Source organism: Tupaia chinensis, unplaced genomic scaffold, assembly GCF_000334495.1.
Source record: "Tupaia chinensis unplaced genomic scaffold, TupChi_1.0 Scaffold144089_1, whole genome shotgun sequence".
NCBI classification, from domain to species: domain Eukaryota; kingdom Metazoa; phylum Chordata; class Mammalia; order Scandentia; family Tupaiidae; genus Tupaia; species Tupaia belangeri.
Window position 1 is genome coordinate 162,275 of NW_006203943.1, and position 15,433 is coordinate 177,707.

The window sequence follows — 15,433 nt, forward strand, 5'->3', positions numbered from 1 at the left end:
CTGTTTATGGTTTCAAAATAAAATACCAGTAACTTGAAGGATAACTCAGCCAAGTATGAAAAGTCCTTATACTTAGTGTTAAATTGTACATCCTAAACTTACATATACATATAAAAACACATATACAATATATGTTGCAATCAGTTATAGTCTCTCTACATTTCTTTTATATAAATGGAAAACTTCTTAAAGTCATATCAATGTTTTGTCATTACAAGTTCAGGCTGGCAGATAACCAGTTTTTCACTCTCACTCCCACTTCCCGCTGCTCTCTGTGTGATCTTGAACTCTCAGTATTGCCTTCTGTTGTCTTCACTGTAGTTTCATCATCTGTAGGGAAAAAAAATTTCCGCAGCTGTAGGCAAAGCCAGTTGTGCTCACCTCCCTTCCTACAGCTTCTTCCAACTCTGTTCCCAATTGTATCATTGCACTGCGCTATTTTGAACTTATTTTATATGTAACTATTATTCTTAAATTGAAGGGCCAAAATTATTTACTAGATTATAAGAGCATTCTTATAACAGCACAGGGGAAATTATCTTGTTTCCTGTGTACTTCTTGGGCGTACTAACTGCAACATTGTTAAAGCATCTCATTCTTCTGCCATCCATATTCTGAATATGTCCTCTGAGGCCAATATAAGCATACTGTCTTTCAACACGATTCATCCCAAGCGATTTCCTTTGGGAAGAATAAAAGGAATATACAGAAGTAACAAAAGTTTAGCTTTTCATTATAAGCAGACGTAAAAGCAAACAAGTATGAAACTCCAAAATATTTGTAGAAAAATGGAGTTAAAGCGTGAGTTTATTTTGGTGCAAAAAATTTGAAATTCATTCGTAGTTTTAAAAAAATATTAGTTTTGCTATAATGTCTATGCACTCACTGGAGAGAAGCAGACAGAGAGAGAGAGAGAGAGAGAGAGAGAGAAGTCACCTCCCACTGGAGCAGAGGGTGGTGGAGAGAGGGCTACTCCACAGTTCCTTCTCCATTCTCATCTCAGGACTTTGGGCATGCACCCACATGTGCCCAGTGTGTTTTTCAAGCCACAGGTCCAGGACTTGAACTGCCCAGTTGGCTATGTGATCCAGCCTCTTTACCCTTCATGCCATCTGCTGGCCCTTAGTTTTTCCCTCGTATTTGTTTTTCAGAAACTTTTTAAAGACCCCTCATATTTTCAAACATTAGTACTTAGAATTGCAGTACCAGGTAACATTAACTGATTACATTTATTTAGGTGCACCAGAAAAAACAACTTACACATGGGTTTTTCAATTCCTTGAGGATTACAAGATTTTACTGATTCCACTCATGTTTGGACTAGTGATCAGGAAAGTGATGACATATTTAACTAGTAACCATAATAGTGGAAAGGTAATTCCATATGGAAAGGAAAGGTAATTCCATACAATATTATGATCACTAGTTAAATATGTCATAATGTATATGCAAATATACATATATGTGTGTATACGCACACGCACACACACGTGCATATATATATAATTTTTTTTTTTAATTTCCAGAGGGCATATGTGCCTGCTAAAGAGAGAGAGTCAGTTGGGGAATGAGAAAGCACCCCCATGGAGCATGATCATGCTAAACATCTTTTCTACTCCATTTCTCCCTCTTCTTGGGATTTTTGGCACGCACACACACATACCCCCTCTAGGTCTGGGACTCAAGCCATGCAGTTGGCCAGATGGGATCCATCTCCCTTGACCACCTCAACACAGGCTGGCCCCCAGATATCTTAGACAAAATAACATATATCTAGTTGACAACATTTTTTAATTTGGAAAAACTTAAAGAAACCAAACAGACTGCACAGGTAGGAGTATGATATATCGGAAAAGTCATGATGCATTTTGCAGAGAAAAACAGAAAAAATACATGACTTTTCCAACAACCCAATAGTATCCCATATAAATCCAGCCACGAATGAACACATTGCCATAATTTACTTCAGATTTGTTTTTTAGTTTTGCTTTAAGACCATCCGTTCCTGTGTGATCCTTGCAAATCATAAATTCAAGATTATTCATTATTTATTATGCTATTTACTTGTAAAAATAATTTTTTTACTTCAGACTATAAAACCCATTGCTTTAGAAAACCTTCAAATGATATTAAACTGGTTAAACTAACTGTAAAATACTTAATCTTAAGTTTGTAGCCATTGAATGAGTGAAACCAACCCTTATTGAGTACCTAATACATGCCAGGCATTGTGGTTGTTTTGAGATGCAGAGTTGGGACAAGTCTCTACCCTTAGAAATATAATGCCAGATAAATATCCAATGTTAACTTTTCTGGTAGCCACATTTTAAAAAGTAAACCCAGTCAAGTTAATATATGTTGAACTCAGTATATCCAAAATACTATCATCATGGGACCAGTAGATGGCGTAATGGTTATGTCTCTTGACTCCCACATGGATGACTACAGTTTGAGTCCCAGGCCCAGTGGCTTGAAACTCACACTGGGTGCATGTGCATGCATGCCCACAGTCCCAAAAGGAGAATAGAGGAAAAGGGATTCTGGCGTAGCCATTCCCCCTGTGGGAGGGAGTGATTTCTTGCTCTCTGTCTCTGTCTTTCCAGTGAGCACACCCACCTCATTAGCAAAAATCCCTCTTAAAAAAAAATACTATCATCACAATATGTCATCCATGTAAAGATTAATGAAGTACTTTACATTCTTGTTTTGTACATATTTTTCAGAAATCTGAGAATATGTTTTACGCTTACAGCCCTGCATACATTTCAGGGGCAGTACTGACACACGAGACTGTGCTACCAAAAGGCTGGCTTAGAGGGAGGGTGTGGCATACAGGCCTCGAAAGAACCACTGGGAAGCTGTTTCTCACATTAGCCCAGAATACTCTGGTAAAGGACTGTGTACACATGTGATAAGGAGGAGCTGGTTATTAGGGGAAGGGTAAAAAAGGAGGAAGCAGATGATGGCAGGATGAAGAAACCAAGTAGACTTGCTTGTGGGGAGAGTGAGACAGGAGTGGGTGAAAATGGTCTCGGGTCTCAGAGAATGCTGCAATCCTGAAAGTGACCCATTGTCCTGTATTTGGAAAATAGCAGCTGCAGTTGCTTCAGATCTCTTGATCCACACAGTAATATTTTTGCACACTGCACTGCCTTGAGGCTCAGCTCTGTTTAAGCTCTATTGCCAGTTTTAAGTTAGACTGGAGCTGACGGTTAGTCATAAAATATATCAGGAAACAAAGTTACACAATAGAGAGAGTTAGAAAACCACCAGCCAACCGGGAAAGAGCGGGTATAAGAATAATAAAAGCATGTTCATTACTGAGAACAATACACAGACGCATGAGGGGATACTTTATGTTAGATTTATTTCTGATTGAATAGTCCTTAGTTCAACCTCCATAAACAGAGTAACAGAAAAGGAGACACAAAAACAAACCAGGTAAAGATAATAGCACACAATCTCATTATTTGGGAGTTTTTGGGGACTGTGCTTTATTTCACAATGTCTAGCTTGTATACTTGTTCCATGCTACATTGAACTAACTTACCAAAAACCTAAAACCAAAATGTTTTTCCAGGACTCAAATTGCGATCGACTATGTGGGTTATTAGCTCTAGCCTAAGGCAGAACCCACTTGTGAACGTATGTGTATGGCAAAGTAGGTGAGGTGCTTTACAAGAGAAGGCACAAGTCTAATGGAATTTTATGTAGTGTAGCTACCACACTGCACACTGGACTTCCCGGAGTGGGGTTAGTGTCACTAACAGAGGACAGAGCTGCTAGAGCAGCAGTAACAACAGCTACCATCTGAGAACTCAAGACGTGACAGGCACGCATACATACTTTACATAATTGCATTTAATGATTTAAATCCTCATAACCCTAGACGCAGGTACCATTTTTTAAAAAGTTTATTTCTTCGAGGAGAGAGAGAAGGGGAGAGGAGAGAGAGAATCTCCAAGAGGGTCCTGATGCCATGAAGCACTCCCAGCCTAGCCAGCCCCAGATCATGGGCTGATGCATGTCCTGCATACTCAGGGAGGTCTCCAGATAGGAACCCAACCTCTCCATGTGGGTTAATCTCTTGAGAGTTGTTTTTTTTTTTTTCCTTTACAGTGCATGTGCTCGCCAGAGAAAAAGACAGGAAGCAAGAAATCATCCCCCAGGTAGGATGACCATTCTCCTCTCAGGATTTTGGGCACGAACACACATGCACCTGGCCTGAGTTTGAAATCACGGGCTCCAGGACTCGAATTGCAGTTGACTATGTGCGTGTCCAGCGATATAACCATTGCACCATCTACTGGTCCCAGGGCATAAAAACTTTTAAATAACTTATCAAAGGCCAGATAGCTAGCTAGTGGTAGAACCAGGATCCCAAACCAGGCAGTCAGCCTGCAGAATCATTACTTGCAGTGAACAAGCTACTCCACTGTACAGGGCTTATCATGGGAGTTAGATGAGAGGAGATGATGTCTGCTGCCGGACACAGTATGTGCTCAACAAAGATTAGTTAGTGTCAAAATAGGCTGAACGTTAAAAAAAAAAAAGTATTATTTTGCTACTATATGAGCAATCTTCAAATATGTTCCTAAACGCATACTAAAATTTGTGCCTAGATTTCAAATTTCTTTGCACTAAAATAAAACCTGTACTTTAGGGGACTAGCAGATGGCATAATGATTAAGTTGCTGGACTCCTATGTAGTTGATGGTGGTTCGAGTCCCAGACCTGGTGGCTTAAAACTCATGCCAGGAGCATGTGTGTGCATGCCCAAAATCCCAAGAAGAGAATGGAGAAGAGATTGCAGTGTGGCCATTCCACCTCCCTGGGGGGGGAGGGGGGGGATTTATCGCTTTCTATCTCTCTGTCTCTGTCTCAGTGAGCACACACGCCCTATAGCAAAAATTTCTCAAAACAAACAAAAACCACCCCTGTACTTTAAATTCCATTTCCATAAACTGTTTGAGATGTTCTTATATTTGGTAATAAAACATACCTATGGAGACCAGCAGATGGTGCAATGGTTACATCCCTAGACTCCTACGTAGCTGATCGTGGTTCAAGTCCTGGATCCGGCAACTTGAAACTCACACTGGGCACATATGCATACGTGCCCAAGATCTTGAGAGGAGAATGGAGAAGAAGGGATTGCAGCATGGCCATCCCCCCTGGGGTATGACTTCTTGCTTTCTATCTTTCTCTTTGGTGAGCACATGTGCCCTGTAGCAAAAATCTCTCAAAATTTTTTATTTTAAGAAATAACTTCTAATGCTTGAAGGAAATCTCATATGTGGAGCAAACTCAATAAATGTTTACTGATAGAGAGAGGTCAGCTTTTTCATCTGAATTACTATTGGTTTATGATTTTAAATGTCTAAGTAAAAAAAGGTACATTCTATAGTTTTATAAATCTTCATATCCAAAAAAAAAGGGGGGTCTCTGATACATATTTCCTGTGGGTCCAGCAGGAGAGAATACTTGACTAATATCCTAACTTATTTCGTCTCCTTATGATATTTTCAGAATAAATTCTCACTTCTGTTAGGGGTTTAATGATGCTTCATTAATTCAGTAAAAAAGGAAAATGTGACTCGCAAAAGTTACTTGGTGATAAAAGATCTACTTAGTTATAAGAAGTTACTTTATATATGTGATAAAGTATGTGTTGTACATAGAGCAAAAATCTCTTAGTAAAATTTTTAAATAACTTTCTTCCACTAAGAATAACCAGTATTATATGTATATTACATGTATATATATGCACATATGCATTTCAAATGTATATACATATAATAGCATATGTATATAACCAGGTATATTTATTTAGCCCCATGTGTAACTCAACAAATTGAAAAAGATGTCATATGAAATCCTGAGGACAATTTTTTTTGGGGGGGAAAAGTATTTGCTATAGGGCATGTGCACTCATTGGAGAGACAGAGAGACAGAAAGTGAGAAATCACACACCCTCCTGGGGGATGGCCATGCTGCAATCCCTTTTCCTTTATTCTCCTCTGGTGATTTTGGTCACACAAGTACATGTGCCTGGTGTGAGTTTCAAGCTGCCAGGTCAGGGACTTGAACTGCAATCTACTACATGGGAGTCCAGTGACATAACCATTACACCATCTGCAGGTCCCAGAGGACAATGTTTTTAAGTTATAACTACTCTAAACGGAAATTAGTGATCATATATACAAATACCCCATCATATTTGGATATAAAGTTTTAAATGTAAGCAATTACATGGCTATTTAACTTAGATATTAAATATATAAATAATCCAAATATTAGTTTGAGTAAAGTACTGATTTTCATTTTACTGCTTGATTGTTACATCGTCTGGATATACCATCTATACCAAATGGTAGCATAATGATTCCAATTAGTCAGTCTTTTACTATACACTTGCAAGATCGCACATGAAATACTACTTTGACAGATTTTCTATCTTCTCAAATGTGGGACTGGTGTACAGCTGGGATTTACTTGTGGCTATACTTGCTGGGCAAATTTATATATATATATATGCGTATGTGTGTATAGATATATACACATATATGTATATATACACACACACACATATATATATATACATATACATATATATATACACACATATATGTATATATTTCTATAGAAATGGTCCCCAAGTTATGATGGTTGGACTCTGACTTTACAATGGTGCAAAAGCAATACACATTCAGTAGAAACCCTATCTGTAACACATATACATCCACTCTGTTTCTCACTTTCAGTACAGTAGTCAATTAATTACAAGAGAAAAGCAATGTTTTATTATAAAACAGGCTTTGTGTTAGATAACTTTGCTCGGTTGTAGGTCCATATAAGTGTTCTGAGCCCATTTAAGGTAGACTAGGTTGTTATGTTTGAGGTTGAATGTATTAAATGCACTTTTAAAATATTTTCAACTCATGATGGGTTTATTAGGATGCAGTCCCATTATAAGTTGAGGAACATCTGTATTTCTTTCTTTTTTTAAATGGTCAATGTAGTTACACCACTTGACTGACACAGACCTAATCAGATTATAACTGTAAACCACATCACATTACAACGGGGAAAAAATAAGGTATATTCTATGTAAAGGAAAATTAGTATTACTGAAAATGAAAAAAAAAAGTCACATGGAAATGAAACATATGAAAAAAATGTACTATTATGATGTAAGAGTTAGTCAGATTCGGACTTTTACTCACTGACCTAACTTGAGGCATTTGACATATTTTACTGAGATCTAATGATTACCTAGTATTACAGAACTGCCAAGCAATTAATATTTGCCTTGCATCTTATAAACTATAGGTGAGTTTATATAACCAAACTAATATACTGCTTGACAATCTGAATACGTTAATATGTTTTTAAAGCTTTGCTCATTATGTAAGAAAAATATGGTTTTATACGTTTACAATGCAGGGCCCGCAACAGCAGAGTGCTGGTAAATTAAACACACAGAAACAGTAAAAGATTTTATTTTATTATTATTTTTACTTTCATCCAAACACAACTTTTTTTAAAAAACATAAAAGCATGCACATTGATGGCATTCTTACAAAGAAAAAGTAAGTAATAATGAGGCTGTAAATGAGCAATGATAACAGTATAAACAGATGCTTACATGATATGTGAAAAGATTTACAGGTAGGCATAGGGTTCTTAATTTTAGAAAATAATTCAAGTCAAAATCAATACATGTTAAGGAAAAGCTTCTAATTTTTCAAACATTTTGAGACAATATTTTTCAACTATCCTGTTTTAGATCTTTTGTGAAATGAATATAAGTATAGTGCGAAGAAACATGACATTCAAGTGATCTTTTACGGGTCATTTTGCCTTGCTAAAATGAGTTATAATCCATGTAATTCTGATGGTGTTGCCTCTTACAATTCAAACTAAGAGCATATCCATATATTCACAGTAAGTTCCACAACTTACACTCATTTGGATCTAGTTAGAAATAAGCTCTAAATTTGGGACTGTTAAAAATGTCTAGTAGATGGTATTGATCTAAATTCACTTACAGGTAAGAGAAGATTGCAATTCAGTATAAGAACACATTTCCTAAATTTTACCTATGCCCCCCATCCATAATTAGGCCAACTGTATCCTGTAGGAGTGAGTGTACATGAATGTATGTATACAAATAGGAAGTGACAGATATAAGCTGTTTCACACCACACGACTCTTCAAAAGTGTGGCTTAAAATGGCATATTCTCCAGTTTTGGAGAATCAGTGTAACACAGACAAAATTTTCCTTTTTCATTTTGTTTATCATGATTCAATTGGTGTGTCTGATATGGGTCCTTGATATATTTTGCAACAAAAATCCATTAGTGGTAGGCAGAAATGTTCTTAAAAGGCAATCAAGTTTTTAAATTATAACATAAATACAGAACAAAACACACTTGAAAAAGGTCTTCTTCCATGGGATCTATTGTTTCACACAAAGACTGTGATTTGGTTCCTTGAACATAGGTCTTGTTCTGAAGTGATAAATATATTAACTGTGTAGCTCCATTAAAACTGATGGGATATAAACAAATTCACTTGGTCCTGATGAATGAAGTCTGTATTTCACTAGATTGAGGAAGGTGAATTTCTTGACACCAGAACTGCTTGATCCTGCAGAAGCCGGTGAATCAACTCACTCACAAGAATTGAGAGTTCAACCTTGAAACAGGACAACACTGGCTGGCTCTGCATTTCTTCACTGCAAGTCTACGTGTAGCCACCGAGCAGCACCAGTGATGGGAATCCAAAGGAAAACAACTAGAACAGTGGAAATCCACCATGATAACATAACAGTGATTTTTGCAGTAAATATTTTGCTAAGTTAAAGAAGAAATAGGCAAAAGGCACATGCTAGTAAATCTAGTTAGAATATTTGCGGGCTCCCATCACCTTGAATATCCATGGATATGACTCCAACAATGATTTCATACTGGTTACTTTTATATTAAAAAATTAAAAAAAAGAAAGTCCTAATATTTTCAAGCACTTATGGCACAGATGTTGGGAAGTACTAACAACATAGCTTGAATCTTCAAAAAGCTGGGCAATTTAAAGTTCTGCTACAATGAATAAGTCACAATTTAACTTAAACTTAATTCTCATATTTTATACATTATTATTTTGTGTAGGATACAGGGTGTGCAAATTAAGTGATTTCAATAAATATTAGAATGTTATTTTTGCAAATATAAAATAAAATCGCCTAATAATACAATATAATAAAAACATGTGCTAAACCGAGCTTTCTCCCCATAAGCATTTCTTGCCCTTTTCCTTGAATATATTGATATTTAAATACAATTTTCTTTCACTGACTAGGAGAAATTAAGCAAATACAATACATAGCTGCAAAATCCTACTTTCGTGGGAGAGTATGAAGCTATCAAAGTTGTAATAAATTGAAAATAACAAATATAGTGAAATATACTGCAAATTAATGTTAAAAAATACAGCCATCTGAATTACAAAACAGTAACAAATTATACAATCCTAATAATCTTCTGAAGTTGACATTAGTTCATGGGAAATGTAAAGAACAGCATGAACTCCATTTGCTTTTACCTTCTCAGTAGCTCCAGTTACTAAAGTTGTAAAACCATGCATGTTTGCCCAAGACCAACTGCATATCAGCTTTAGTCACAAATTCTATTTTATCCAATGTTCAATCAACAAGGCTTTATTAATACTTCTTATTAAATTCAGGAAACAGTTGATATAATATGCAGCCACTAATAACAGACACAGTAGCACATCCCACTGACTAGAAAATGCTCTCTGCTGTTTATGCTTTGATAGAAACCCACAGGCAGCCAAATAAGGTCCCATATAGCCACGTGCTCACATACAGTTTCCTTCCAGTCTTGGTCATAAGCATGGCAACAGTCAAACCACTTAAGATCAATACTGATGGTAAAGTCTTCTTAAGACTTAGTTTGGAATTAACACTTTCCCCAGGAAATTTATTTCTTCTTTCTGGATCTGGTGAATCATAAAATTCTATAAGCAACCTTTGGTCAGAATAAAAAGAAAAAAAATTAAGTTTTAATTTTGGTTCATTTCAATGAATATCTACTGGCTACCTATCTATTATGTACTGGGGAAATTATAGGTCCCTGGAATATGAGGATGAATAAAGAAACATTTAGACACTTGGTTTAACAGATGTTTCTAGACTTTTTTTCTTTAAGAGATTTTTGCTATAGGGCGCATGTGCTCACTGGAGAGACAGAGAGAAACAGAAAGACAGAAAGTGAGAAATCAGCCACCAGGGGGGATGGCCACATTGCAATCCCTTCTCCTCCATTCTCCTCTCAGGATCAAAGGCACGCACACAGACATGCCTGGCGTGAGTTTAAAGCTACCGGGTCCAGGACTCAAATCACGATCAAGTACGTCAGAGTCCAGTGACATAACCATTACGTCATTTGCCGGTCCCTGTTTCTAGATTTAAAATATCTTTAACATGATCTATTAGGATATATGAACTGTATCACAGTAAAATTATAAAACAAATGGTTTTAAGCCACTTGAGAAGGACATTTTTAAAATTTTAATCTATACAATTTTGTAGCAATCTGACTCACACATGGTACTAACCCATCTCAGCTTCTCTGCTTATATTCATAGTTCTTATTCTACTAGAAGTCAAAGAAAAGACCAGTCATTTTTATTGTATACAGAGAGTTCTCACAATGCCCTTATTTCCATGGAATGATAAAGGCAGTGAAAAAGGAAAACAGCAACACAGATTTTTCCATCTTATTTAAAACATAATTGTATGTGTCAGCCAGTAGTGTGGTGGTTAAGGTAGCTGTATCCCACATGGCTGACTGAGCAGACTAAGCCTTGGACCCAGCAGCTTGAGAAATGCACTGGGCATATATGTATGTATTCCAAATCCCGAAAAGAGGGAGTAATGGAGAAGGGACTGAAGTGTGACCATTCCCCCATGGAGGGTGCTGTCCCATATGCCCTCTCTTTCTCTGTATGTCTCTCTGGTAAGCGCATGCATCCTTTGACAAAAATTAATAATATAAACATACACACACATACACACACGCATACAAAATAACGTGAAAGCACGAAAAGGGAAAGTTCTTCCATTGCCTTATAAATAGCATTCCCTAGAGAAAACTATTTAGGCACTAGCTGGAACCCACATGGCCAACTGTGCGGTTCAAGTCCTGGGCATGTGTGCATGTGTGTCCAAAATCCCAAAAGGAGAAATGGAGAAGAAATTGTGGCATGGCCATCTCCTTGGGTGTGCTTTCTCACTTTCCCTCTCTGTCTCTCACGGGCAAGCACACATATTCTCTAGCAAAAAATCAAAGAGAAAGAGAACTTTTTACATGTCCACTTATCTAAATACGTATAAATACCTGTAACATGAGACAAATGGGATATTAAACATATTGCTCAGTCTTTTTTATGAGAACATATTTTCATGTCAATATGCATAGATTTTACTTGCAAAATTTCTTTCATAACGAAAGTGACTGGCTTAATAAATTACATCATCTACACCTGAAGAGTCAATGAAAGGTAAGAATTTACCATAATTTTTTTTTAAAGTTTTTGCTATAGGGCATGTGCACTTGTTGGAAAGAGAGAGCGAAAGAGTGAGTGAGTAAGAGAGAGAGAGAGAGAGATCACACACACCATCTCTGGGGGAATGGCCACGCAGCAATCCATTCTTCTCCATTTTCCTCTAGAGATTTTGGGCATGCACATATACATATCCTCAGTGTGATTTTCAAGTTGCCGGGCCCAGTACTTGAACTGTGCTGTAGGCCACCTGGGATCCAGCTACCTTAACCATCACACCACCAGCTAGCTCTAAAATTTCACTTCTAAACTCTTACACTTTTAATAATTTTCATTTGTTAAAATTAATCCAGAAGGGTAATTAGGAAACATTTACTATAATACAAGGAAAGGAAGAACAATGGTAGTCTCCTGAGAAGAAGCAATTAGGATAGTAAAAATAATTTGGTAAAATTTCTGAATGTAAATCTAATGTAAGTATTTTTAAAAAAGTCTTTAAGAAAACCCATACTTTTCAATGTGGTCTTAAATGATGCATCCTATAAAAAATAGATTTGTTTTTACAAAAATAGAATAAAAAGTATAATGTCAAAACATCTTGTGGGGCCAGCAGGTGGCATAGTGGCTGAGGCACTGGACTCTCACATGACTAACTGTGGTTTGAGTCCAGGACCTCATGGCTTGCTTTCTTGCTTTCTTGCCTCTCTCTCTCTTGTCTCTCTCTGGTGAGTCCATGTGCCCTATAGCAAATCGTAAAAAATAAAGATAACAACAAATAAAATTAAAAAGATAAAAACTTTGTAGATGACTCTCTACGGAGAAGAATATTAACATATTTAAGAATATGTATCTGAGAGGATGTAACTTTCACTGATAGCCAAGTAGACAGTAAATACATATCTTGAAGATTTCATCCAAGAAAAAACTCTGATGTAACAGAGTATTTTCGAAACAAATATTCTAAATATCTCACCTAACCTAAAACTCATCTTTTTTCTTCCTACAAAAAAATTCAAAACTGCTTTCTTGTATTAAGTCAAAGATACTAATATACTCTATTGATGTCACCTGCTGCTTTAAGCGCCTCTCTTTATCAAGTGGCATATCACATTCACTCATTTGACTTCTTAAAGTTATATCTCATATAAGAAATACCCAAATGCACCTGTAATTTACTTATGAGTAACAGTCGGCAAGGTTCTTCTACACCATTGTTTTCTCCAAAGTGATATTAGCATGGACAAACACAAAATCAATCCCAGAAACTGTTTAGGTCCCCAAATACTAACAACAGAAAAAGAAAAGAAAGAAGACATTCGTCATAAAAACGTCAGTTCCTTCCTCCTCTTGTTGAAAGAGGGAGATACATCAGCATCATGTCCATCTGCATGTCAGACACAGTCCTCTATTCTAAAAGACCTCGGTCTTCCATGCACAACTGACATGGCAGTTGGTCCCTACTTATAGCAACTTTATCTGACTTGGGAAGGCAGCTTTAAGGATCTTTCACTGGAAGGTCCTCTGTGCCTAGTTTTAATTTTAGTATCTCACCACGTAGTATTATCTTAAAAATACTGTAAATAAAAGGAGATAGGTCCATTGTAATGAGTTTTTTTATAGTAACTTGTAAAAGTAAAGTTTAAAATGTGAATAAACGTGGATATGGAGGAAGATTTGGTTTGAGTTTATAAAAAGCATTCTTGAGATTATACAACTATTTTAAATGGTTTCAAACGGTTTATGATAGTGCAATTTAGTTGGACTAAAGTTTCTGAAGTTCTGGAACTGTTACTCACTTATCCTTTATCTCAAAACGTTCATGAAGCCATCTTCTCATATATGCTTGTTCTTCTGGGACATCTTTTTTGTCTATACGATCAATATGAATATGAATTTTTGGACATTCTTTGCAGAGAAAGTCTACCAAAAAACAAAAACATTTCATTTGTTTATTATTGTAGGACTCATAGTAATATAAAATAACTTATAAAAATCAGGCAATAAGTCAGAAAGTTTTTAAGTAATGAAAAAGTTCAGATTCTTTTCTTAGCTAAAAATGAAAAGTAAAAAAGATAAAGATTATAAACTAGTAGTTTGGGGATTGAAGCTGAAAGAGAAGAACATGGCATAAAATGTCCAAGTTAAATACAATTACATAAATTACTCAGTTAAATCAACACTATACAAATTTATTTTTATAACAATTCTATAAGTAGCCTAGGAATAGAAAGCTGGACCATTCTAAAAGTCTGTTCCCGCCCCTACTGGGATCCCAAAATGCAGCCTAACACCAGACCCATTCTCTTCATTTAGACGACCAGCTTCCATGCCCTCAGGCCACCTGGTACACCTAGTTACTGCTTTTCTTACCTAACTGTGAGGTCCACAGGGCAGAAGCAGAGTCTATCTGGTTTACTATTTCACCTCTTCACCTGATAAAGAACTGACACATTTTTTTTTTTTTTAGAGCGAGCGAGAGAGAGAGATTTTTTACTATAGGGTGCATGCACTCACTGGAGACCCAGAGAGAGACAGAGACAGAAAGAAAAACCCACCCTTCCTGCCAGGGGTGATGGCCATGCCACAGTCCCTTCTCCTCTGTGGGTGATGGCTTCCATATGCAATGCCTTCCACACTCCTCTAGTCTCCCCGTGGGATTTTTGGGCACACATGCACACACGCCAGGCTGTCTCAAGCCACCAGGTCTGGGACTCGAACCGCACTCAGCCACGTGGGAGTCCAATGACATTATCGTTACGTTACTGTTACACCATCTGCTAGCCCCATCTAATAATCCTCAACTCCTCATTCCTGGTCTGATATATCAGCTTATTGTCACTGTTACACAGACACATCAAATTTGGAGGAGTGGCAGCCTTTCTTCTGTGGTTGGCCCGCTGGTTTCTAATCACTAGTACTCCTTGCTTTCCTAATCTTTGCCCTGTTTTAACATATTATATACTTGCTTCAGGAACCAAAATTCTTATTGTGGAATAGCTTTGAGCCCTTAAATTACTACAGTTCTTAAGACATGATAATAGGAAAAAAAGAGTTAGTCTTTCAGACTGTTGCACCAGAGATGAGGCCAGAATTTATTCCACAAAAAGAACTCTGAGCCTGGAAACTCTTTCTTCTAGGTTCTTCTCTGGGGGAGAGGTAAGAATATTTATATATTTAAGTTCCTTGAAGAACAAGGAAATATTGCTAAGAGATTTAAAAGTAGACTATGTTCCCTAGCTAGGTATGTAAGTAGGAGGCTGAGGCCTTTTTATCTCAAAATAAAAAGCTGTTCAAAGCATATCGTAAGAAATGATGAATCCTGTGTTCTCTAGTTTGAGGAAATTTGAGGTCTTTTTGACTACACACACTTCCCTTTTTTTGCTAACTACTCTCTGCAGTTGTTCTTGTTTACTTACAAGCACACAGCAGTTAGGCCATCAAAAATAACCTGCTTTCTTACACACTTTTAAAAATAAGTTGGCCTTGCTGATAAATATGCAAAACACTACAACAGGAGAAACTTTTCCCATATTGTCTTAATTTTCCTCCAGTTCTACTGGGTTGTCAGAGAAATCACAACATATTTTTCTATGCAAAAATGCATCATGAGTTTTCTGATGACACAGTAATTTCATCTAAATAATTAAAGGACATCTTAATCTTTTCTTTTAATTGCCAGAGGGTGCATGAGCTCACCAGAGAGAAACAGAAAAAGAAAGAAAGAAAGAAAGAAAGAAAGAAAGAAAGAAAGAAAGAAAGAAAGAAAGAAAGAAAGAAAGAAGGAAGGAAGGAAGGAAGGAAGGAAGGAAGGAAGGAAGGAAGGAAGGAAGGAAGGAGAAAGAAAGG

General features: G+C 36.7%; 1 protein-coding gene across 2 annotated transcripts in view; it reads right to left on the reverse strand.

Annotated features, from left to right (window-relative positions):
• Positions 1 to 8,278: 8,278 nt before the first annotated feature.
• Positions 8,279 to 15,433, reverse strand: part of AGPAT5 (1-acylglycerol-3-phosphate O-acyltransferase 5) — an 81,734-nt gene continuing 74,579 nt past the window's right edge. Inside the window, exons 7-8 of one of the 2 annotated variants that reach the window (XM_006165916.3) lie at positions 13,384 to 13,507; positions 8,279 to 10,050 (exon numbers count right to left, since the gene is read on the reverse strand). In XM_006165916.3, coding sequence (XP_006165978.1) covers positions 9,825 to 10,050; positions 13,384 to 13,507 — 350 coding nt within the window. In that variant the 3' untranslated portion in view covers positions 8,279 to 9,824. Of the gene's footprint in view, positions 10,051 to 12,402; positions 12,872 to 13,383; positions 13,508 to 15,433 lie in introns of those variants that run through there. The other variant, XM_006165917.3, reaches the window with a different exon arrangement.